Raw genomic sequence first — 23,853 nt, 5'->3', positions numbered from 1 at the left:
AGTTTAGTTCACATCTGTGAAACATTGATATTACATACCCCTTGATATTATTTGTAAGTATCTTTAAAAAATGTTTTAGGTATATGTCCTCGTAAATCTAATTTGCATAATATTTTTTTTTTAAACACAATCCGTCAGTTTAAGCTAGAAATATAATTTTTTTGGCATTGCATGCATCTCAATCCACTGCATCCACCTATGTCACACTTCCAATCTGCAGTGAAAGGTGACAGAGCTAGAGTGGTGTTAGTCAGACCATGAGACATCCTGAAAATCGGTCTTCTCACAAAATCGTCTGTAGTGTCCGAATGGTTTGGCCTACAAACTATTATTTCCTTTATGGAAAGATGAGACTCTCACGAACACGATGGTGGTCTCCGTTTTGCTCTACGAATCCCACAAGTGTCTTGGGACTCGTCTGAAGTACTTCAGGAAGAAAATCAGTGATGAGAAGCTGGCCAACAGAATCATCAAGCATATGTCTTCAAGGAGCCTTTACATCATGTGCCTCACACCATTCTTCAGTTGGATTTCAGACACAGTTCTTGAGAAAATGTTGCATGAGGCATAAAGTGGAGAGATGCCCAAGACTCTGAGTCAAACGTACACACACGTCCTGATCTTCAACATACTGATAAAATAAGAAATATCCACGGAGATCAGAGAAAGCTGACACTGGATGAAGAGAACATTTTGAAACTGGGGAAGCTGGCCTTTCAACAGCTGGAAAAGGGCAATCTGTTCTTCTATGAGGAGGACCTCAGAGAGTGCAGAATTGATGTCACAGACTTGTCAGTATATTGAGGAGAGTGCAGACAGATCTTCAGAGAGGAAGGGTGGGCTGTATCAGGTGAAGGTGTACTGCTATGTGCATCTCAGCATTCTGGAGTTTGTAGCTGCTCTGTATGTGGTTCAAATCAAATCAAATTTTATTGGTCACATACACATGGTTAGCAGATGTTAATGCGAGTGTAGCGAAATGCTTGTGCTTCTAGTTCCGACAGGGCAGTAATATCTAACAAGTAATCTAACAATTTCACAACTACCTTATGCACACAAGTGTAAAGGAATGAATAAGAATATATACATATAAATATTTGGATGAGCGATGGCCGAACGGCATAGGCAAGATGCAGTAGATAGTATAGAGTACAGTATATACATATGAGATGAGTAACGTAGGGTATGTAAACATTATATGAAGTGGCATTGTTTAAAGTGACTAGTGATACATTTATTACATCCAATTTTTAATTATTAAAGTGGCTGGAGATTTGAGTCAGTATGTTGGCAGCAAATCAAATCAAGGTGTATTTGTCAGTGAAATGCTTACTTACAGGCTCTAACCAATATTGCAAAAAGGTATTAGGTGAATAATAGGGAAGTAAACACCGGTTAGTCAGGCTTATTGAGGCAGTATGTACATGTGGGTATGGTTAAAGTGACTATGCATATATGATGAACAGAGAGTAGCAGTAGCGTAAAAAGAGGGGTTGGCGGGTGGCGGGACACAATGCAGATAGCCCGGTTAGCCAATGTGCGGGAGCACTTGTTGGTCGGGCCAATTGAGGTAGTATGTACATGACTGTATAGTTAAAGTGACTATGCATATATGATAAACAGAGAGTAGCAGCAGCGTAAAAAAAGAGGGGTTGGGGGGCACACAATGCAAATAGTCTGGGTAGCCATTTGATTACCTGTTCAGGAGTCTTATGGCTTGGGGGTAAAAGCTGTTGAGAAGCCTTTTTGTCCTAGACTTGGCACTCCGGTACCGCTTGCCATACGGTAGTAGAGAGAACAGTCTATGGACTGGGGTGGCTGGGGTCTTTGACAATTTTTAGGGCCTTCCTCTGACACCGCCTGGAGTAGAGGTCCTGGATGGCAGGCAGCTTATCCCCAGTGATGTACTGGGCCGTACGCACTACCCTCTGAAGTGCCTTGTGGTCAGAGGCCGAGCAATTTCCGTACCAGGCAGTGATGCAACCAGTCAGGATGCTCTCGATGTTGCAGCTGTAGAACCTTTTGAGGATCTCAGGAACCATGCCAAATCTTTTTAGTTTCCTGAGAAGGAATAGGCTTTGTCGTGCCCTCTTCACGACTGTCTTGGTGTGTTTGGACCATTCTAGTTTGTTGTTGATGTGGACACTAAGGAACTTGAAGCTCTCAACCTGCTCCACTACAGCCCCGTCGATGAGAATGGGGGCGTGCTCGGTCCTCCTTTTCCTGTAGTCCAAAATCATCTCCTTAGTCTTGGTTACGTCGAGGGATAGGTTGTTATTCTGGCACCACGGAGTTAGTGATTGCTAATGGCTGTTGGCTGTTTGGCACTCAACGTTAGTGATGGCTGTTTAACAGTCTGATGGCCTTGAGATAGAAGCTGTTTTTCAGTCTCTCGGTCCCAGCTTTGATGTACCTGTACTGACCTCGCCTTCTGGATGTTAGCGGGGTGAACAGGCAGTGGCTCGGGTGGTTGTTGTCCTTGATGATCTTTTTGGCCTTCCTGTGACATCGGGTGGTGTAGGTGTCCTGGAAGGCAGGTTGTTTGCCCCCGGTGATGCGTTGTGCAGACCTCACTACCCTCTGGAGAGCCTTGCGGTTGTGGGCGGAGCAGTTGCCGTACCAGGAAATGATACAGCCCGACAGGATGCTCTCGATTGTGCATCTGTAAACGTTTGTGAGTTTTTGGTGACAAGCCAAATTTCTTCAGCCTCCTGAGGTTGAAGAGGCGCTGTTGCGCCTTCTTCACCACGCTGTCTGTGTGGGTGGACCAATTCAGTTTGTCCGTGATGTGTCCACCGAGGAACTTAAAACTTTCCACCTTCTCCACTACTGTCCCATCGATGTGGATAGGGGGGTGCTCCCTCTGCTGTTTCCTGAAGTCCACGATCATCTCCTTTGTTTTGTTGACGTTGAGTGTGAGGTTATTTTCCTGACACCACACTCTGAGGGCCCTCACCTCCTCCCTGTAGGCCGTCTCGTCGTTGTTGGTAATCAAGCCTACCACTGTAGTGTCGTCTGCAAACTTGATGATTGAGTTGGAGGCGTGCATGGCCACGCAGTCGTGGGTGAACAGGGAGTACAGGAGTGTTCACATGTTCATCAACAACAATGTGAATCTGATGGCTAAAAAGGGAACTAGCACTAGAAGCAAAGATATACCTGCTACAATCCTTCACAACAATGCAGTGGACAAGGCCTTGTAGAGTTAGAATGGACACCTGGACTTCTGGACACTGCTTCCTTCTGGGCCGCTCATTGGATTCCAACCACTTTCTCCAACGAGGCCTTTTGAAACAGACCAATAATGAAACACTTGAGTAAATCAAGGAGAAGATAAGAGAGAATCCCTCTCCAGAGCGGTGCATCAATCTTTTCCACTGTCTGAGTTGAATGACCATTCACTGGTAGAGGAGATCCAAAGCTACGTGAGCTCAGGAAGTCTCTCTAAAGAAGAACTTCACTGACATTTAATCACTGTCTATTCTCCAAGTGTACAACATGACTCTGAGTGCTGGTTATTATCAGCACTGAAGAAATAGAAGTCTTGAGAACATCAACACCTGAGGTAATAATTGAATAGTTTTTTGTTGCTCCTTGCTTTAGCAAGCTTGACATGGAGAAATGTTGTAGAAACAATTGAGCCGACATATCCAACGTTTACAGTGAATGTAGTCTCCGCAAATGCCGAAAATTGCCTTTAAATTTCAATCTCGCTGCTCTTCCGTGATGCAGATTTAATCTAGGCCCAAAAGTTTCCCATTTGAACACATTTTGGTAACAGGAGCAAGACATCACAATGAAATCTAAATTAAACAATGAAAAAACTATAATTACAATAATAAGAATGTTGACGTATTTTGTTTCATCAGATGCCTGTGAGCTCACACCAGACTTCAACACCATACATCCAGCGCTCTTTCTGACAGAAGGAAACAGAAAGGTGGTGCACATAACAGACAAATGGACTGACTATCCTGAGCACCCAGAGAGGTTTGACGAGTGGACTCAGATGCTGTGTAGAGAGCCTCTTTCTGGGCTCTGCTACTGGGAGGCAGAGTGGGAGGGTTATGGGGCTTATGCAGAGTTGGCATATAATGGACTCCCTAGAAATGGAGGGACTAATGACTGTGTGATTGGCTACAGAGAGTTGTCCAGTAGTCTGCACTGCACTCATGAGTCTTATGGTGCCTATCATCATGTAAACAACATATCCATACCTGGCCCTTCCTCCCGATCCCACAGAGGAGGATTGTACCTGGACTGGCCGGCTGGAACTTTGTCCTTCTACAGTGTTTCCTCTGACACACTGACCCACCTGCACACCTTCCACACCACCTTCAACGAGCCTCTCTATGCTGTGCTGTGGCCCTGGCCTGACTCAGCTGTCACCCTGTGTGGTTGTGAAGTCTTCAGTGGAATAACTCTCCTACTTTCCTGACGGCACACCGGTGTGACAATATGGGACATTTCTCACTGTCAATAAATTGTATAAATTACTTCCTGGGGTCATGGGAGACATGTTGTGGAATCACATTACCCGTTCAAGTCAAAGTAACAGCGTTAAACAGATCTATCTCTCTCTCTGTGCTCAGTGGTATTCACACACAATGGTGTGTCTGTGCACCGGTATGCTGATAAGCAAGTCATGTATGTATTGGTGGTAATATGTATCCTCTGTCACGATCATGAGTCATTTGATTTCCCAGCAGGTGCAGGTGTGTCTCTCTGTGACCTTAAAACAGAAATGGATAAACCAGTCAATTGAAAGAGCACAATCTAGTAAAAAGTAATAGGGCACCTGTTGGACTTTGAGTCTGTCATATGAGGTGCGTCGGGAGTGGTAGAACAGAGTTACTACATTACCTGAGAGAGTTTGAGGCTGTCATATGAGGTGCGTTGGGAGTGGTAGAACAGAGTTACTACATTACCTGAGAGAGTTTGAGGCTGTCATATGAGGTGCGTCGGGAGTGGTAGAACAAAGTTACTACATTACCTGAGAGAGTTTGAGGCTGTCATATGAGGTGCGTCGGGAGTGGTAGAACAAAGTTACTACATTACCTGAGAGAGTTTGAGGCTGTCATATGAGGTGCGTCGGGAGTGGTAGAACAAAGTTACTACATTACCTGAGAGAGTTTGAGGCTGTCGTATGAGGTGCGTCGGGAGTGGTAGAACAAAGTTACTACATTACCTGAGAGAGTTTGAGGCTGTCGTATGAGGTGCGTCGGGAGTGGTAGAACAAAGTTACTACATTACCTGAGAGAGTTTGAGACTGTCGTATGAGGTGCGTCGGGAGTGGTAGAACAAAGTTACTACATTACCTGAGAGAGTTTGAGGCTGTCATATGAGGTGCGTCGGGAGTGGTAGAACAGAGTTACTACATTACCTGAGAGTTTGAGGCTGTCGTATGAGGTGCGTCGGGAGTGGTAGAACATTACCTGAGAGAGTTTGAGGCTGTCATATGAGGTGCGTTGGGAGTGGTAGAACAGAACGGAGAGAGGAAAGGAACTGACTGAGGTAAGAACTGCAGCCTGTATTTATTTTGAAATACATCCAATAGATAATGATGTTCATGGAACACAATTGTACTGTACTTTTGTGAGGCTACATGGGTGTAAAAACTCAGCTAGCCTACTGTGTGTCTGGAGGACAACAGGACAATTCAGAACAACTACAGGTGGTTGACAGATGCCACATCCGGATACTCCTCTAATTTCTCTAAAAATCTGACATCTCTATTCCTTCCCCAGTGAGAGAGAAGTGCCTCTAAAATGAGCCTCTCTGGGGAGAGGGAGGAGGGGGACACTGCCTCTAAAACAAGTGGTTTTGAGGAACCGGACAATGACAATGAAGCTAAAAGGTAAGAAACACCCCATTACTCTTAGGGTCATGTATGAAAATGCCCAGTTGACCATTATTTTGATTACCATGGCTAGAAGAAGAGATCTCAGTGACTTTGAAAGAGGCGTCTCAAAGGAGCTTAGGGGGTTTAAAGGGTGTGTGTGTTTGTGTGTTTTTTACTGACATTGCAGTCATGCATCTTGTATACTATAGTGTCAACATATTTTACTTTTTAGTGATGTATAATAATTCATACATTGTAGAAAACAGCATTGATTAGGAGAGTGTTGTGTTGAAGCCCAATCCAACAGGAGAGACCAGTCTCACCTGTACCCAGCTGTCTGTCCATGAAGAGTGACTATGGGTCACTAAGTCTATGGGTCATCCAATAGAGTTCAGAAAAGGAACCATTTCCACTGAACAAAGGTATAAGTCAGGGACGTAATGGATGTGAATGTAGTTGACAAACACCTTTATATTTTGTAAATAGCGGAATGCACCAATAGACCTAGAATTACACTAATTTTGTGTTTACGTTTCTTGTCTCCGGCTTCCGATTTTACCCACCTTATTACATCACCATACAGATGCCTCATGCTTTCCCCCTATTGGGCCGTTCCAAAAGAATTCAATCACTTTCTGACTGCACCCCTTTAGATTTGAACGAAACCTTCCGAACGTGTTTGCCCGTAGAAGAAGTGGTCAGAAAGTGACTTTTTGAACCTGAATGCCAAAACATTCGCCATCCTACCATGAGACTTCCATGTCTTCATCAATAAAAAAATATAAAATGTTGACTTTGATATCATTTGAAAGCCTACAAACAGGGTTATGAAACTATTTTATAATTTCTTTAAAAAATATATATAATTTTTTTTTTTTTACCTTTAACGGAAATGATTTTTCACATATGTTGTAGCTTAGACCCTATTCTACATTGTCTGAGGTGTTTATGTTGTGCCCAGCATCAGTTGAAACACAGCATTCTCTAGAATACAAGGGTGGGTGTCATTTCAATCATAGAAACAGAAATCATAGAATGGGCCTATACCTTCAGAAAGATGGCCGCCAGTCCATCCACGTCGAATGTCAACTTGTATGGGAATGTCTATTCTATATATTTCTATGAGTTCAATAGGTTTCCTATGATTGACAGTTTAATATAAAACAATGGATACTCAAGTCAACATGCTCTGATGTGTGGACCTCCAACCATCTTTGTGGTACGGTTTGAAAGTAGAAATGTTTGTTCATTTATCAGCCAAAATATGACACCCATTCTGTATTTAAGAAGAGCATGCTGTGTCTCAACTGATGGTGGGTACAACACAACCACCTCTGATAATGTACAATAGGGTCTAAGCTACAACATACACTCAGTGACCAGTTTACACCCCGTTCACGAAAATGGTTCTCTCCTACAGACAGTGAGTCATGTGGCTGTGGCTTGCTATATAAAGCAGGCAGACAGGCATTGAGGCTTTCAGTTACTGTTCGATTGAACATTAGAATGGGCAAAACGAGTGACCTAAGTGACTTTGAGCGTGGAATGATCGTTGGTGCCAGTCACGCCGGTTCCAGTATCTCTGAAACGGCCGGCCTCCTGGGCTTTTCACGCACAACAGTGTCTACGGTTTAGCGAGAATGTAGCGACAAATAAAAAACATCCAGTCAGCGTCAGTCCTGTTTCCGAAAACAGCTCGTTGATGAGAGGTTGAAGGAGAATGGCAAGACTCGTGCAAGTTAACAGGCAGGCCACAAACAGCCAAATAACGGCACAGTACAACAGTGGTGTGCAGAACGGCATCTCAGAACGCACAACTCGTCGGTCCTTGTCACGGATGGGTATTGCAGTAGACCACCACACCGGGTTCCACTCCTATCAGCTAAAAACAAGAAGAAGTGGCTCCAGTGGGCACGCGATCACCAACACTGGACAATTGTGGAGTGTAAAAACATTGCCTGGTCCAATGAATTCCGGCTCCTTTTGTGATGGCAGAGTCAGGATTTGGCGTAAGCAGCATGAGTCCATGGCCCCATCCTGCCTGGTGTCAATGGTACAGGCTGGTGGCGGAGGAGTAATAGTGAAGGGAATGTTTTCCTGGCACACGTTAGGTCCCTTGATACCAATTGAGCTATGTTTCCATGCCCCGAAGAATTCAGGCTGTTCTGGAGGCAAAGGGGGGTCAGATGAGGTACTAGATTGGTGTATCTAATAAAAGCGCCTGAAATTTCTGCCTGTTTGGTCGGAGGGAGTTTTGGCCTTCCATGGTGACATGGGGTAAATTAGTTAATTGACCAATAAGAAAGACGCTTCCAAACCTCTGCCGAGAACAGCTAATTTTCTGTTTTCCCCTCCCACCCAAACCACTCCTACACAGTCCTAGCTACATTCTTGCTTGAGAAATTGCTCTTTGCTAAGAAGCTACTTTTGTTTCTTTTGCACCATTTTAATTGAAAGCAATCACAGTAAGGTACGTATTTGTTACCCAGAAATTATTTGATATTGGGATAAAAACAGCTGCATTGGAACTTTAAATGTACAAAAATTTCAATGTTTGAAAGAAATTATAAAATAGTTTGACAACCCTGTTTGTAAGCTTTCAAATGATATCAAACTCAACATTTGATCTTTTCCAGTGATGAAGACATGGATGTCTCATGGTAAGGTGGGGTAATGCTAAATGGGTCAACTTTGAGAACCTCTATCTCCTGAATGTTTTGGCATTCAGGTCCAAAAAGTCCCTTTCTGACCACTTCTACAAGGGGCAAACTTGTATGGAAGGTTTCATTCAAATCAAAAGGGGTGCAGTCAGAAAGTGATTGAAATCATGTGGAATGACCCTATTACCACCAGTACTGATATGCTGCAAGTCTTGTCCTTATGTGCTTCTGATAGTGTCCAGCAGGAGAGACCAGTCTCCCCGGGACCCAGCTGTGTGTCCCTAAAGAGTGACAAGTCTATGGGTCATCCAATAGAGTTCAGTAAGGATAAGCAAAGGTGAGAGTTTATGGGGATAGTTGTGTGGGTTAAGTGTATGCGTGTTATTATACATGCCTGCAATGCACTTGGAGTGAAATATTGGGTAGCTACTCATAGATTATCCATTCTGAACCTGGGAAATAACAACTGCATTTTAATCAATTACATTAAACATATTTTCTGCTTTTACTGACTTATCATCAGCCTTTGCAAAGGTTAGAAAAGTCAAAAACACATGATCAAGTCATTGACCAGGAGAGGTTGCCTTTGTGTACGGAAACCCTGGTGATGAGGAAGGTGAGGGTGAGTGGTGCTGTGATGTGCGTGATAGTGCCGGATCTCAATGGTCGTTTATCCAAGGCTTGAACCGGGAAAGGAGAGGAGAATGGGTACGTGGTGATGTTCAGGGAGGAGACAAGGGTCTGGTGGATAAAATTCCCCGCTGCACCGGAGTCCACTAGAGCTGTAGAGACAACACCTGAGGGACAGCCAACCAATGAAATGGAAAACAGCAAGGGTTTGGAGGAAAACAATGATGAAGGAATACTCATGCCTACACTGCGAGACGGATGATCACGGGGCTGTCCCTCTGCCCCAGTGGACTTCGGGTTGGGATGCACCGGACACCGCTGGAGCCAGTGCCCCTCCTGACCGCAATAGAGACACAGCTGTCTCCGGCGACGTCGCTCTACCGGGGCGAGGTGTGTGAACCCTATCTCCATAGGTTCAGGCTCTGCCCCAGGACGGCCAAAAGAGTGGGGTGAGGGACAATGGAGGCGCCGGAACTCCAGAAGAAGGTTGTCCAGGTTGATGGCCATAGCGATGAGCGCATCCTGTGAAAGGTTGTCGTCCCGGCACGCCAACTCCCTCTTCCGAATAAGGTGCGCAGCACAGGCTCATCCCATCCCCTGGAGGCTGCCACAGTCTAGAAGGTGAGGGCATATTCTGCAGCGGTCTGGGCACCCTGCCGGAGTGGGAGTAGTCGCTCACCTCCCTCTCTACCCTCCGGTGGATGGTCGAAGACCACCCTGAACAGAGCCATGAACCCCTCGTAGGAACCCAGCTCCTCCTCTCCTGTCCTCTCTCCCAGACGGCCGTAGCCCACTCCAACGCCCACCCAGTTAGCAGGGAAATGTCCATGGCAAGCCTGGGTTGCCAAGAGTGTGCAAAGCTGTTATCAAGGCAAAGGGTGGCTACTTTGAAGAATCTAAAATATTAAATATATTTTGTTTTGATTTAACACTTTTTTTGGTTACTACATGGTTCCATATGTGTTATTTCATAGTTTTGATGTCTTCACTATTATTATACAATGTAGAAAATAGTAAAGATAAAGAAAAACCCTGGAAAGGGTAGGTGTGTCCAAACTTTTGACCGGTACTGTAAGTTAAGATATGTACCATGGGCCTGCATCACTTATAGGCCAATCGGTGCCATTCTTTTTGACTGAGTTCCTCATGGCGCCTACTTTCTGTGTGCCATATTAGAAAACAAGTTATCAATCAATGCTTGAGTTGTTTGACCAAAAATATTCTAAGACTAACAATAGGTTTCATCCCTAATAAAACTAACAGCACTGAGGTCCTTGAGGCCTGGGTTTGAATACTCCCTGGCAAATCAAAACTTATAACAACAGCTTGGAAAGGCCCATATCATATACCTTTTTTTAAATGATTGTTTCAACAGTTGGTCGAAGCCAACATCATCACTTTTATGAAGAGTGAGTTGAAGATGTTCGAGAGGCTTCTGAGTCCAGGCTCTGAGAGTCAGGGAGAAGATGAGGAAGTGGTGGACGGTGAAGATGAGAAGAAGCAGAGGAGTGCCAGAGAGGCGGCTCTAAAGATCATGCTGCACGTCCTGATGAACATGGATCAGAAGGAGCTCGCTGACACACTGGAGAAAAGTAGGTGCTCTATGCTTTAATCTTCATTGCCTCATGGGTCATTCTTGAATTGCAGGGGCATTTGTGTCCCTTGTCTTTTCAACCATGAAAAACACTTTAAAATGACAAATAGGTACGCATCATACATGTTTTTATTGGTATTGAACTGTTTATCCATTGTAAAACTTAATGCAAGTCCTTTATACTGCAAAACTTTTTTTATGCATTGTTTAAAGTACTTGGGGCAAGCAAATTGGCTTTCCCCAATATTGATGAGTAGAGTTGTAGTGGCATGTTTTGGGGATTTAGAGATATCTATCTATTATTTTGAATGCTAGAAAGTAAACAAAAGTATTTAACATATTGTATAGATCAATTACATTAAAATCACTCATTACAAAGATATACAAGGACCTTGAGCATTCCAGTGGCAAACCGTTATCGGGGGAGGAGTCTATATTAAAGAAAATTCTTAGCTAATCACACCCTTTTAGTAGGTCATACATTTGAGGATTCCATAAATCATTTGTTGTCTAAATACACAGTGTCATTGGTGTTACTCAATTTAAATGAAAGGAAATTACATTGTGAGCTAAATACGTAATCCTATCACTTTAGTAAAAAAAAAATATAAGGGTACATTACCTTATATTTTAGCATCTGTGTCCTCCATTTGAGAAAATTCTCAATTACCAAGACTGTGTCATTTGTTTTACTACTCCTACTGGTGGCACAATGTTATCATAATAGAACAATTATTCAAAGTTATTAAGCTGACATATTAGTTGATTTAGAATGGGAAGATGTTTTAGATCTAGAAACATTATTTATTCTTTTTCTGAAATGCCATGGCCAAATGCACCAGCATTTGAAGAATGACACCCTGTGTATGCCCAGAGAGAAATTTCACGGAGAATTTCTGTAAATACACTCTCCCTAATCTACATGCCTATATTTAATTGATCTTCTTTGAGCTATTCTGTTTGCAAAAGCACAGTGGTATAAGAGAGGCCTATACGGTTGTTTGCTTGAAAGTATACACTGTAATACATAGCTGCTTGAAACCCTGAATGTGTCTGTAGTAACATGTTAACATTAATGATATCTAAATTGTCAGGTCTTTTGGGTGACCTTACTGTGTGCCAACTTAGACTCAAGTCCAACATGAAGAGGAGGTGTGAGCGTGTCTTTGAGGGAATAGCAAAACAGGGAAACCCAACCCCTCTCAATAAGATCTACACAGAGCTCTACATCACAGAGGGTGGAAGTGGACAGGTCAATAAGGAACATGAAGTGAGACAGATTGAGACGGCATCTAGACGAGCGTCAACACAAGAGATACCAATCAAGTACAACGACATCTATAAACCCTTACCTGGACAAAACAAATGTATCAGAACAGTGCTGACAAAGGGAGTCGCTGGCATTGGAAAAACGGTCTCCGTGCAGAAGTTCATTCTAGACTGGGCTGAAGAAAAAGCAAATCATGATGTCCACTTGATATTTTCACTCCCTTTTCGGGAGCTGAATCTGATGAAGAAAAAACACAGCTTGGTTGAACTTCTCAATCACTTCTTCATAGAAACCAAAGAATCAGGGATAACAGACTTTGAAAAGTACAAAGTTCTGTTTGTCTTTGATGGTCTGGATGAGTGTCGACTTCCTCTAGACTTTCAGAATAATGAGAGCTGTTGTGATGTCACAGAGCCAACTTCAGTGGATGTCCTACTGACAAACCTCATCAAGGGAAATCTGCTTCCCTCTTCTCTCCTCTGGATCACCTCTCGACCTGCAGCAGCCAATCAGATCCTTCCTGAATGTGTTGACCGTGTGACAGAAGTACGAGGGTTTAACGACCCACAGAAAGAAGAGTACTTCAGGAAGAGAATCAGTGATGTGAACCTGGCCAACAGAATCATAAAGCATTTGAAGTCTTCAAGGAGCATTTACATCATGTGCCACATACCAGTCTTCAGTTGGATTTCAGCCACAGTTCTCGAGGAAATGTTGCGTGAAGCAGAAAGCGGAGATTTGCCCAAGACTCTGACTCAAATGTACACACAATTCCTGGTGTTTCAGACCAAACAGAGGGGTCAGAAGTACCTTGGAGATCTTGCATTGGATCATTATTGGAATAAAACTACCATCCTAGCACTGGGAAAACTGGCTTTTCAGCAGCTGGAAAAAGGCAATCTGATCTTCTATGATGAAGACCTGAGAGAGTGTGGCATTGATGTCACAGAAGCGTCAGTGTACTCAGGAGTGTGCACAGAGATCTTTAGAGAGGAGTTTGGGCTGCACCAGGAGAAGGTCTACTGCTTTGTGCATCTGAGCATTCAAGAGTTTCTGGCAGCTTTATACGTGTTTCTCACATTCAACAATGATACTGTAAATGTAATGTCTGAACAAAAAACAACCAGGAAACCTCAGACAGCCAAAGACACAGCTGTAACAATCCTCTACAAGAGTGCAGTGGACAAGGCCTTACAGAGTGAGAATAGACATCTGGACCTGTTCCTCCGCTTCTTTCTCGGCCTCTCACTGGAGTCCAATCAGACTCTTCTTCGAGGCCTACTGACACAGACAGGAAGCAGCTCAGAGACCAATGAGAAAACAGTCAGATACATCAAGGAGAAGATCAGGGAGAATTCCTCTCCAGAGAGATGCATCAATCTGTTCCACTGTCTGAATGAGCTAAATGACCATTCACTAGTAGAGGAGATCCAAAGCTACGTGAGCTCAGGAAGTCTCTCTAAAGAAGAACTCTCTCCTGCACAGTGGTCAGCTCTTCACTTTGTGTTGCTGACCTCAGAAGAGGAGCTGGATGTGTTTGACCTGAAGAAGTACATCAGATCAGATGAAGGTCTTGTGAGGCTGCTGCCAGTGGTCAAGGCTTCCAGAACAGCTCTGTAAGTACTTTAAATTCTAACTTTCGTCATCAGACAGAACACTAATATAAACAAAGATATGGGTTGATTTCTTAACACATAGTGGTCTTTTTTCTTCTTAAGGCTGAATGGATGTAACCTCACAGAGAAATGCTGTGAGTCGTTGGCCTCAGTTCTCAGCTCAGACTCCTCACACCTGAGAGAGCTGGACCTGAGTGACAATGACCTGCAGGATTCAGGAATGGAGCTGCTCTCTGCTGGACTGAAGAACCCACCCTGTCCACTGGAGAAACTCAAGTAAACAACAAATCCCGAAATCGGGTCAAATTGTATGAAATAAAGTTTCAAGAGCTGTTCATAAAGTTTATGATGACCCCATATGAATTTCAATCACTCTTACTTTCTCTTCAGGCTGAAGCAATGTAACATCAAAAACAGTAAAGCATTGGCTTCAGTTTTCTGCTCAAACTCAAGTCTGATAGAGCTGGACCTGAGTGACAATGACCTGCAGGATTCAGGAGTGATACAACTCTCTGTTGGACTGGGGACTCCAAGTTGTAAACTAAAGATACTTAGGTTAGTCTTCCACACTGTGTTTATTATCTAACCCTACTGTTGACCCTACCCTAACTGTACCCCTTACAGTTAATATTCTGAGATTATGTACACGTACTTTCTCAAAAAATGATAATATTATACTAAATATTCCAGACTAATCTGGTAGACTCTTATTTATTGGACATGTAGATGACATGAGTGTATATTTCTCTGAGAGTGAGATGTCTCTTTCTGCAGGCTGTCATTCTGTGGAGTCACAGAGGAAGGTTGTGCTTTTCTAGCTTCAGCTGTCAGCTCAAATCCCTCCCACCTGAGAGAGTTGGACCTGAGCTACAATAACCCTGGAGACTCAGGGAAACTGCTCTCTTCTCTACTGGAGGATCCACACTATAAACTGCAGACACTCAGGTAAAAACATTAACATTGGTTATTATTTCCCATCAAAAAGATAAGTCCTTGATTCTAACTGTCTGTTTGTTTCTGCTGTTCTTCCAGTGTGGACCATGATTCAGAGTGCTGGTTAAAATCAGCACTGAGAAAATGTAAGTCTCAATACCATTCGGAATCAGAGTAAAATTACTGTTGTTTAATGTTTCCCAGGGATAACATTTATTTGGAATATACGAGATTATACTTGTTACCAATACTATATGATCTAAATAAACTTGAAATAAAACTACACAACGATGCCAAACTATTCTCTTGATGTGTTATGTATCATCAGATGCCTGTGAGCTCACACCAGAACTCAACACCATACACCCTCAACTGTACCTGACTCAGGGGACAGGAAGCTGGTGCATGACTCCAAAGGACATCAGAACAACTATCCTGAGCACCCAGAGAGGTTTGACCAGTGGACTCAGATGCTGTGTAGAGAGCCTCTTTCTGGGCGCTGCTACTGGGAGGCAGAGTGGGAGGGTTATGGGGCTTATGTAGGGCTGTGTCACGTCCTGGCCAGTATATAAGGTTAATTGTTTTGTAGTTTGGTCAGGGCGTGGCAGGGGGTATTTGTTTTCTGTGGTTCGGGGTGGTGTGTTTTGTGTAAAGGGTGTTTGATTTAGTAATTCCGGGTTTTGGTTTATGTTTAGTAATTCTATGGTTAGTCTAGGTTGTGTGTTTCTATGTTTGGTTGATTGAGGTTGGGACTCTCAGTTGAAGGCAGGTGTTGTCTATCTGCCTTTGATTGAGAGTTCCATATATTAGGGTGTGTTTGTATGTGTGATTTGTGGGTGATTATTCTGTGTATAGCCTTGTGCCTTACCAGACTGTTTTTGTTGATCGTTCGTGTTTTTGTTATTTTTGTATGTTCGTTTTGAAAGATAATTAAATATCAAGATGAGCATTCACGTACCTGCTGCGTTTTGGTCCTCATTTACCGACAACAGCCGTGACAGGCTGACATATAGAAGACTTGTTAGGAAAGGAGGGAATAATGACTGTGTGATTGGTTACAATGACATGTCCTGGAGTTTGTACTGCAATAACAAGTCCTATGATGCCTTTCATAACATAAAGAGCACCCCCATCCTTTTACCGTCCTCCAGCTCCCGCAGAGTAGGAGTGTATCTGGATTGGCAAGGTGCTACCCTGTCCTTCTACAATATTTCCTCTGACACACTGACCCACCTGCACACATTCCACGCCACCTTCACTGAGCCACTTTATGTGGTGCTATGGCCTTGGCTTGACTCAGCTATTACCCTGTGCAGAGTAAGACAGTTCTGAACTCCTCAGGACCCCCATCCTTTTACCTCCTGCTCCAGCACACATATTCTAGTCCTGTTTATACCTGGAGCTATAACATAGCTTAGTCCTGATCTTGTCCACATTCTGATTGTGCCCACATTTTTAGACAGTTGTAGACAATCAAAAAACCCATGATCTGATTGTGATCAGATCTTCCTTCCCACCTCCGGAGGCAGTCAGGCACCCATTGTGTCTGAATATCTTTACAAGTGTAGATGGATCTGGACAGTAAAACCATTTAAATCATCATCATCACACCCTCTAAATCAGCCCCCCCTTTCGAAGGCCCTCGGATCAATTCCCCCCCCAAAAAAGTATAAATAACCTAATGAACTCAGTCGGGTTCTCAACTTACTGTCGAATAGTAGAATACAAAAGAGGCAATTTCAAAATAATTTGCATACAAGAAGGGACGAGGAAATATGGTCCCAATGCCGACACAGTGGACGGATGAGACACATTTTACTACCATGTGTAGATGCATATCTGACAAAGTGGGCACAATCTGAAAGTGGACAAGGACTTGTTTGAACATGGACACAGCCTGACTTCAGGACTCTAAATCAGTGGGAGTCATTTTTTCCCTCTGTGTTTTTAGTGTAAATAGCCTTAAGAAATGCTGCAGGAAAAATATAAATGTTTAGTCATTTGTAATTGTTATTTTATTATTGTGGTTTGTACATCTGTTTGTCTTTCTGCCCTTTGAAATGTGTTATCCAACATGTTCATGTATGGTGTGAGTAGCCTTATTAGAAAACAAAATAGAATCGATCAATAAGTGCATTGCTTCATGTTTTTATTTAACATTTTTATCTCTCTGGGGATCAGTTCCAGTGTACTCTGCAGAGTGGGTTCATGTCCCCGTCCCCTCTCTGTAGTGTTCTGGAACTTGTTTAGACAACGACTTCAACATCAAGTGTTAGCCTGTAATGCTCAAATCAGTTTGGTTAATGATTGATCGTTGAGGGAAAATATAAAAAATGTATGTGATGATCAGTCTGAAAATGAACGAGTTGTTATTGTTGAGCAACACCAGGAGGACGCCATCTTAGTTCAAACAGTCATGTTTATTGTCTCAGTGCATTTCCAGTAGAAAACACAGCAACAGTGTGTTCCAGAGTCAGGTGACGTCAGTGTGAGGTGAGGGAAGTGAGCCAATAGTAGGACTCCAACCGTCTGAGGATAAATAACCAGTCCTCCCAACCTCAGACAGCTAACGCTTTGGCCACATAAGATGATGTCGTGCTTCACATACAGAGTACTCAATCAGAATACATACCTGTACATCGTTCATTTGGTGTAAACAGTTACATTTATAATGTGAAAGTTCATCCTTCTCACATAAATGTGGAGTGTGTGTGTGTGTGTGTGTGTGTGTGTGTGTGTGTGTGTGTGTGTGTGTGTGTGTGTGTAATCTGGGGTATGTGATAGATTATAATAGGATGTAGTTAGTACAGGCCAGGACCCACTGCCTTATTACCGTGATATGTAACAACTACAGCGCCTTTAGATTACATTCACCTTACAGCAGCACTGACATCAACGTGTGTGTGTGTGTGTGTTAGAGAGCAAAACATAAACTTGAGCTATTTTTAAATGTAAAAACATCAACACAGGAAGTTCCACCTCTCAGCACAGGAAGTGCCTGTATACAGTACTCATCGCCACGCCAAGAGAACTCCCAACATACAACATGTAACCATAGAGATAATAAAACAGTATTATATTAATGATAACAGTAAAGATGATAAAAACCAAAAGCGCTAAATGTTAATTTTGGTGGCATCTGGAGGGCACCAGTGTGTTCAGGCTCTAGTCCCCTTATTAAATCCTTCATTACTTAAATCAGATGTGTTAATGCTGGGCTGGAACTAAACCCTGCCCATCCAGTAGCTCTCCAGGACCAGGGTTAGTTCATTGACTCAGTGTTCCATTGCAGCTTACAACGTGCGACCCATTCTGAACTTTAACCTTCACAAAAGTGCCAGGTAGAGGGGGCAGAAGGACTGGGGGAGGGGGGAGTAAGTTACATCCCACTTTAGGCAGGTGTGTAGATTTGGTACTGGGGGGTCTTATACGTGTACATAGAATGGGTAGAACAGACCCATGTTCTAAAATCCACGTTCCATCCCTTATTGCGGCACAATAAACTTTACCATTGCTGAATGTGTGGAACACTGAAAGAGGCACCGCATTCAGCGAGATGTGATAAGCATCAATTAAACATTCAATATTAAATATGGTATCAAACATTCAATATTAAATATGGTATCATACATTCAATATTAAATATGGTATCATACATTCAATATTAAATATGGTATCATACATTCAATATTAAATATGGTATCATACATTCAATATTAAATATGGTATCATACATTCAATATTAAATATGGTATCATACATTCAATATTAAATATGGTGTGCCCAGTATACATGTTGTGGACCATTGATTTGATTTGTAATGTAAATATTTTCTATGGTCTTATATGTGTTGGGGGAGGGGAGGGTCTCTCCTCCATGGTCTGAAAAGTAGCTTTATCAGGCTGATGGCATCGTGGGTAACCTCCCCTCACACCCTGCCACTCCGCCTGGGAGACCCCGTAGAGCTCGGGAGGAGCACGAGGGAGGAAAGGGTGCTTCTCCCAGGTAATCAGCCTATAAGAAGCCAAGGGACAGGCACCCAGCCAATGAGAAACCAGGAGATACTCCACCTCTCACTCGCTCATCCTCTTCAGCACCGAGGGAGTGGTGTCCATGAAGGACCTGGCAGGGTGTAGTGGCCAGGTAGACTGTACAGGGGTGGGCTGGGCAGAGTTGGGACTCATCAGCATGGCACTGTAGATGTTGGAGGCTACCACCAGGATACAGAGCAGGATAGGACCGATGATCGCCCCCTCCAGACCCAGATAGTATGCTCCTCCTGCCACTGCTAGACCAGTCAGATACGGGTGACCACCACTGTGGAGGGGACGACAGATATCAACACACACTTACTTTAATATCATAACAGATTAGATTTCTCTCTTTTACACACTGATCTCATAAACAGTGAATATGCACAAACACGTACACACACACACACACACACACACACACACACACACACACACACACACACACACACGCTCTCGTACCCTGATATATCGGAGTAGATGGCTGTGTCTACGAAGTAGGTGGGCAGCAGATGGAAGAGTAGCAGTAGCAAGGCTTTGACCCCCTCTCCCTGGGCCAGCCACAGGTCACACACAGCGGGCAGCGCTGCCCAGTACGTCCCCAGGAACGGCACCGCACCCAGGATAGCTGCCAGGGCTGAAGGGGGCGAGGGAAGAGGACAATAGTAAGACAGAAGACTGGAATAGAACAGTCCTGTTATACAAGTTCTTCACCTAATAGTCTGGACACAAGTAGGGTTTTCCTCATCTCCAGGCTAGTCAGTCAAACATCAGCAAGTTAAGGTGTTCTATATGATCAGTCAGTTTTGAACACACTCACCAGAGGGGATGAAGACGATGTGGATGCCGAAGATGGTGTGTGTCAGCCAGGTGTAGAGACCATAGAACCCTGCCATCTTCAGAGAGGCATCAAACACCCCTCTAAAACACACACAATTAAACAAATATATGTTTTAACATTTCAAATGTCAAACGTGTGCAGTGTGTGTGTGGACGTGTTTAAATATTCTTGTGGGGACCAGAAGTTTAGGTTTAGGAGCTAGGTTTAGGTTTAGGTTTAAGAGCTAGGTTTAGGTTTAGGAGCTAGGGTTAGGTTTAAGAGCTAGGGTTAGGTTTAGGAGCTAGGTTTAGGAGCTAGGGTTAGGTTTAAGAGCTAGGGTTAGGTTTAGGAGCTAGGGTTAGGTTTAGGAGCTAGGGTTAGGTTTAAGAGCTAGGGTTAGGTTTAGGAGCTAGGGTTAGGTTTAGGAGCTAGGGTTAGGTTTAGGAGCTAGGGTTAGGTTTAGGAGCTAGGGTTAGGTTTAGGAGCTAGGGTTAGGTTTAGGTTTATGAGCTAGGGTTAGGTTTAAGAGCTAGGGTTAGGTTTAGGTTTAGGAGCTAGGGTTAGGTTTAAGAGCTAGGGTTAGGTTTAAGAGCTAGGGTTAGGTTTAGGAGCTAGGGTTAGGTTTAGGAGCTAGGGTTAGGTTTAGGAGCTAGGGTTAGGTTTAAGAGCTAGGGTTAGGTTTAGGAGCTAGGGTTAGGTTTAGGAGCTAGGGTTAGGTTTAAGAGCTAGGGTTAGGTTTAAGAGCTAGGGTTAAGTTTAGGAGCTAGGGTTAGGTTTAGCGTTCAGGTTAGGTTTTTGGTTTAATTGTAGGGTTATAGTTACGGTTAGGGTAAGTGTATGGGTTAGGGTAAGTGTACGGGTTAGGGAAAATAAGATTTAGAATGGGACTGAATTGTGTTCCAACAAGGTTAGCTGTACAAGACCATGTGTGTGTGTTTATGTGTGTGCTGTGTGCTGTGTGTGTGTGTGTGAGTGTGTGTACCTGATGGCCTCCTCTACAGAATGTCCTATGATGTTAGAGGATGGTCCGGGCTGGGACAGAGGAGTGAGGCTGATCACCCATTTGACAGGCTCGTAGTACTCTCCACTGGAACTCAGCAGATAGAACAACGTGGTCAGGAATATCACCTACACACACACACACACAGACACACACACACACAGACACACACACACACACACAGACACACACTCAACAGTGTAAATATTAAGGTATGAAGGAGGAGGCACACAGAGAGAGCTATGTGTGTGTGTGTTACCAGGCTGAGGGCGAGACTTGAGTAGAGCTGTGTGTGTGTGTGTTACCAGGCTGAGGGCGAAGTTGAGTAGAGCGATGTGTGTGTGTTACCAGGCTGAGGGCGAAGTTGAGTAGAGCTGTGTGTGTGTGTGTTACCAGGCTGAGGGTGAAGTTGAGTAGAGCTGTGTGTGTGTGTGTTACCAGGCTGAGGGTGAAGTTGAGTAGAGCTGTGTGTGTGTGTTACCAGGCTGAGGGCGAAGTTGAGTAGAGCTGTGTGTGTGTGTTTTACCAGGCTGAGGGCGAAGTTGAGTAGAGCTGTGTGTGTGTGTTACCAGGCTGAGGGCGAAGTTGAGTAGAGCTGTGTGTGTGTGTGTTACCAGGCTGAGGGTGAAGTTGAGTAGAGCTGTGTGTGTGTGGGTTACCAGGCTGAGGGTGAAGTTGAGTAGAGCTGTGTGTGTGTGTGTTACCAGGCTGAGGGCGAAGTTGAGTAGAGCTGTGTGTGTGTGTGTTACCAGGCTGAGGGTGAAGTTGAGTAGAGCTGTGTGTGTGTGTTACCAGGCTGAGGGCGAAGTTGAGTAGAGCTGTGTGTGTGTGTTTTACCAGGCTGAGGGCGAAGTTGAGTAGAGCTGTGTGTGTGTGTTACCAGGCTGAGGGCGAAGTTGAGTAGAGCTGTGTGTGTGTGTGTTACCAGGCTGAGGGTGAAGTTGAGTAGAGCTGTGTGTGTGTGGGTTACCAGGCTGAGGGTGAAGTTGAGTAGAGCTGTGTGTGTGTGTGTTACCAGGCTGAGGGTGAAGTTGAGTAGAGCTGTGTGTGTGTGTTACCAGGCTGAGGGCGAAGTTGAGTAGAGCTGTGTGTGTGTGTGTGTTACCAGGCTGAGGGTGAAGTTGAGTAGAGCTGTGTGTGTGTGTTACCAGGCTGAGGGCGAAGTTGAGTAGAGCTGTGTGTGTGTGTTACCAGGCTGAGGGCGAAGTTGAGTAGAGCTGTGTGTGTGTGTGTTACCAGGCTGAGGGTGAAGTTGAGTAGAGCTGTGTGTGTGTGTGTTACCAGGCTGAGGGTGAAGTTGAGTAGAGCTGTGTGTGTGTGTTTTACCAGGCTGAGGGCGAAGTTGAGTAGAGCTGTGTGTGTGTGTTACCAGGCTGAGGGCGAAGTTGAGTAGAGCTGTGTGTGTGTGTGTTACCAGGCTGAGGGTGAAGTTGAGTAGAGCTGTGTGTGTGTGGGTTACCAGGCTGAGGGTGAGGTTGAGTAGAGCTGTGTGTGTGTGTGTTACCAGGCTGAGGGTGAAGTTGAGTAGAGCTGTGTGTGTGTGTTACCAGGCTGAGGGCGAAGTTGAGTAGAGCTGTGTGTGTGTGTGTTTTACCAGGCTGAGGGCGAAGTTGAGTAGAGCTGTGTGTGTGTGTTACCAGGCTGAGGGCGAAGTTGAGTAGAGCTGTGTGTGTGTGTGTGTGTTACCAGGCTGAGGGTGAAGTTGAGTAGAGCTGTGTGTGTGTGTGTTACCAGGCTGAGGGCGAAGTTGAGTAGAGCTGTGTGTGTGTGTTACCAGGCTGAGGGCGAAGTTGAGTAGAGCTCTGTGTGTGTGTGTGTGTGTGTGTGTGTGTGTGTGTGTGTGTGTGTGTGTGTGTGTGTGTGTGTGTGTGTGTGTGTGTGTGTGTGTGTGTGGTGTGTGTGTGTGTGTGTTACCAGGCTGAGGGCGAAGTTGAGTAGAGCTGTGTGTGTGTGTTACCAGGCTGAGGGCGAAGTTGAGTAGAGCTGTGTGTGTGTGTTACCAGGCTGAGGGCGAAGTTGAGTAGAGCTGTGTGTGTGTGTGTGTGGTGTGTGTGTGTGTGTGTGTGTGTGTGTGTGTGTGTGTGTGTGTGTGTGTGTGTGTGTGTGTGTGTGTGTGTGTGTGTGTTACCAGGCTGAGGGCGAAGTTGAGTAGAGCTGTGTGTGTATGTTACCAGGCTGAGTGCAAGGTTGAGTAGAGCTGTGTGTGTGTGTTACCAGGCTGAGGGCGAAGTTGAGTAGAGCTGTGTGTGTGTGTGTTACCAGGCTGAGGGCGAGAGTTGAGTAGAGCTGTGTGTGTGTGTGTTACCAGGCTGAGGGCGAAAGTTGAGTAGAGCTGTGTGTGTGTGTTACCAGGCTCAGGGCGAACTTGAGTGGAGCTGTGTGTGTGTGTGTTACCAGGCTGAGGGTGAAGTTGAGTAGAGCTATGTGTGTGTGTTACCAGGCTGAGGGCGAAGTTGAGTAGAGCTGTGTGTGTGTGTTACCAGGCTGAGGGCGAGGTTGAGTAGAGCTGTGTGTGTGTGTTACCAGGCTGAGGGTGAAGTTGAGTAGAGCTTGTGTGTGTGTGTTACCAGGCTGAGGGCGAAGTTGAGTAGAGCTGTGTGTGTGTGTTACCAGGCTGAGGGCGAAGTTGAGTAGAGCTGTGTGTGTGTGTGTTACCAGGCTGAGGGTGAAGTTGAGTAGAGCTGTGTGTGTGTGTGTTACCAGGCTGAGGGTGAAGTTGAGTAGAGCTGTGTGTGTGTGTGTTACCAGGCTGAGGGCGAAGTTGAGTAGAGCTTGTGTGTGTGTGTTACCAGGCTGAGGGCGAAGTTAAGGAGAGCTGTGTGTGTGTGTGTTACCAGGCTGAGGGCGAAGTTGAGTAGAGCTGTGTGTGTGTGTTACCAGGCTGAGGGCGAAGTTGAGTAGAGCTGTGTGTGTGTGTTACCAGGCTGAGGGCGAAGTTGAGTAGAGCTGTGTGTGTGTGTTTACCAGGCTGAGGGCGAAGTTGAGTAGAGCTGTGTGTGTGTGTTACCAGGCTGAGGGTGAAGTTGAGTAGAGCTGTGTGTGTGTGTGTGTGTGTGTGTGTGTGTGTGTGTGTGTGTGTGTGTGTGTGTTACCAGGCTGAGGGCGAAGTTGAGTAGAGCTGTGTGTGTGTGTTACCAGGCTGAGGGCGAGGTTGAGTAGAGCTGTGTGTGTGTGTTACCAGGCTGAGGGCGAAGTTGAGTAGAGCTGTGTGTGTGTGTTACCAGGCTGAGGGGCGAAGTTGAGTAGAGCTGTGTGTGTGTGTGTGTTACCAGGCTGAGGGCGAAAGTTGAGTAGAGCTGTGTGTGTGTTACCAGGCTGAGGCGAAGTTGAGTGGAGCTGTGTGTGTGTGTGTGTTACCAGGCTGAGGGCGAAGTTGAGTAGAGCTGTGTGTGTGTGTGTGTTACCAGGCTCAGGGGCGAAGTTGAGTAGAGCTGTGTGTGTGTGTGTGTTACCAGGC

General features: G+C 44.7%; 2 protein-coding genes across 6 annotated transcripts in view; one reads left to right on the top strand and one right to left on the bottom strand.

Moving 5' to 3' along the window:
• The first annotated feature begins 4,826 nt into the window (after positions 1-4,826).
• Positions 4,827-16,903, top strand: LOC106594735 (NLR family CARD domain-containing protein 3-like). Of its 4 annotated transcripts, none has more exons than XM_045719026.1 (11): positions 4,828-5,514; positions 5,748-5,857; positions 8,738-8,839; positions 10,508-10,724; positions 11,821-13,612; positions 13,715-13,888; positions 14,003-14,167; positions 14,387-14,557; positions 14,645-14,691; positions 14,874-15,089; positions 15,547-16,903. In XM_045719026.1, the coding sequence occupies exons 4-10, from the start codon at positions 10,535-10,537 to the stop codon at positions 15,086-15,088; spliced, it is 2,754 nt and encodes a 917-aa protein (XP_045574982.1). In that variant the 5' UTR covers positions 4,828-5,514; positions 5,748-5,857; positions 8,738-8,839; positions 10,508-10,534; the 3' UTR covers position 15,089; positions 15,547-16,903. The 4 variants fall into 4 exon arrangements, with proteins under 4 accessions (XP_045574984.1, XP_045574982.1, XP_045574981.1 ...); XM_045719025.1 differs by having other exon boundaries at positions 5,748-6,264; XM_045719028.1 differs by lacking the exon at positions 8,738-8,839 and having other exon boundaries at positions 4,827-5,514.
• Positions 16,904-16,946: 43 nt separating this feature from the next.
• Positions 16,947-23,853, bottom strand: part of LOC106606105 (transmembrane protein 245) — a 51,512-nt gene continuing 44,605 nt past the window's right edge. For both annotated transcript variants that reach the window (XM_045719029.1, XM_045719030.1), the window contains 4 exons: positions 20,379-20,524; positions 19,397-19,497; positions 19,039-19,213; positions 16,947-18,862 (listed from right to left, as the gene is read on the bottom strand). In XM_045719029.1, coding sequence (XP_045574985.1) covers positions 18,619-18,862; positions 19,039-19,213; positions 19,397-19,497; positions 20,379-20,524 — 666 coding nt within the window. In that variant the 3' untranslated portion in view covers positions 16,947-18,618. The remainder of the gene's footprint in view (positions 18,863-19,038; positions 19,214-19,396; positions 19,498-20,378; positions 20,525-23,853) is intronic.

Source organism: Salmo salar, chromosome ssa05 (genome assembly GCF_905237065.1).
Source record: "Salmo salar chromosome ssa05, Ssal_v3.1, whole genome shotgun sequence".
NCBI lineage: Eukaryota > Metazoa > Chordata > Actinopteri > Salmoniformes > Salmonidae > Salmo > Salmo salar.
Note: the sequence above shows the minus strand (reverse complement) of the source record. Positions and strands in the feature narration are given on the sequence as shown.

Bases quoted from the DNA above. Each gene is read 5' to 3' on its own strand.
- LOC106594735 (XM_045719028.1), top strand. From the start codon at position 10,535: ATGAAGAGTGAGTTGAAGATGTTCGAGAGGCTTCTGAGTCCAGGCTCT. The intron at 10,725-11,820 runs GTAGGTGCTCTA...CTAAATTGTCAG, and splicing joins CGCTGACACACTGGAGAAAA to GTCTTTTGGGTGACCTTACT. The intron at 14,558-14,644 runs GTAAAAACATTA...CTGTTCTTCCAG, and splicing joins TATAAACTGCAGACACTCAG to TGTGGACCATGATTCAGAGT.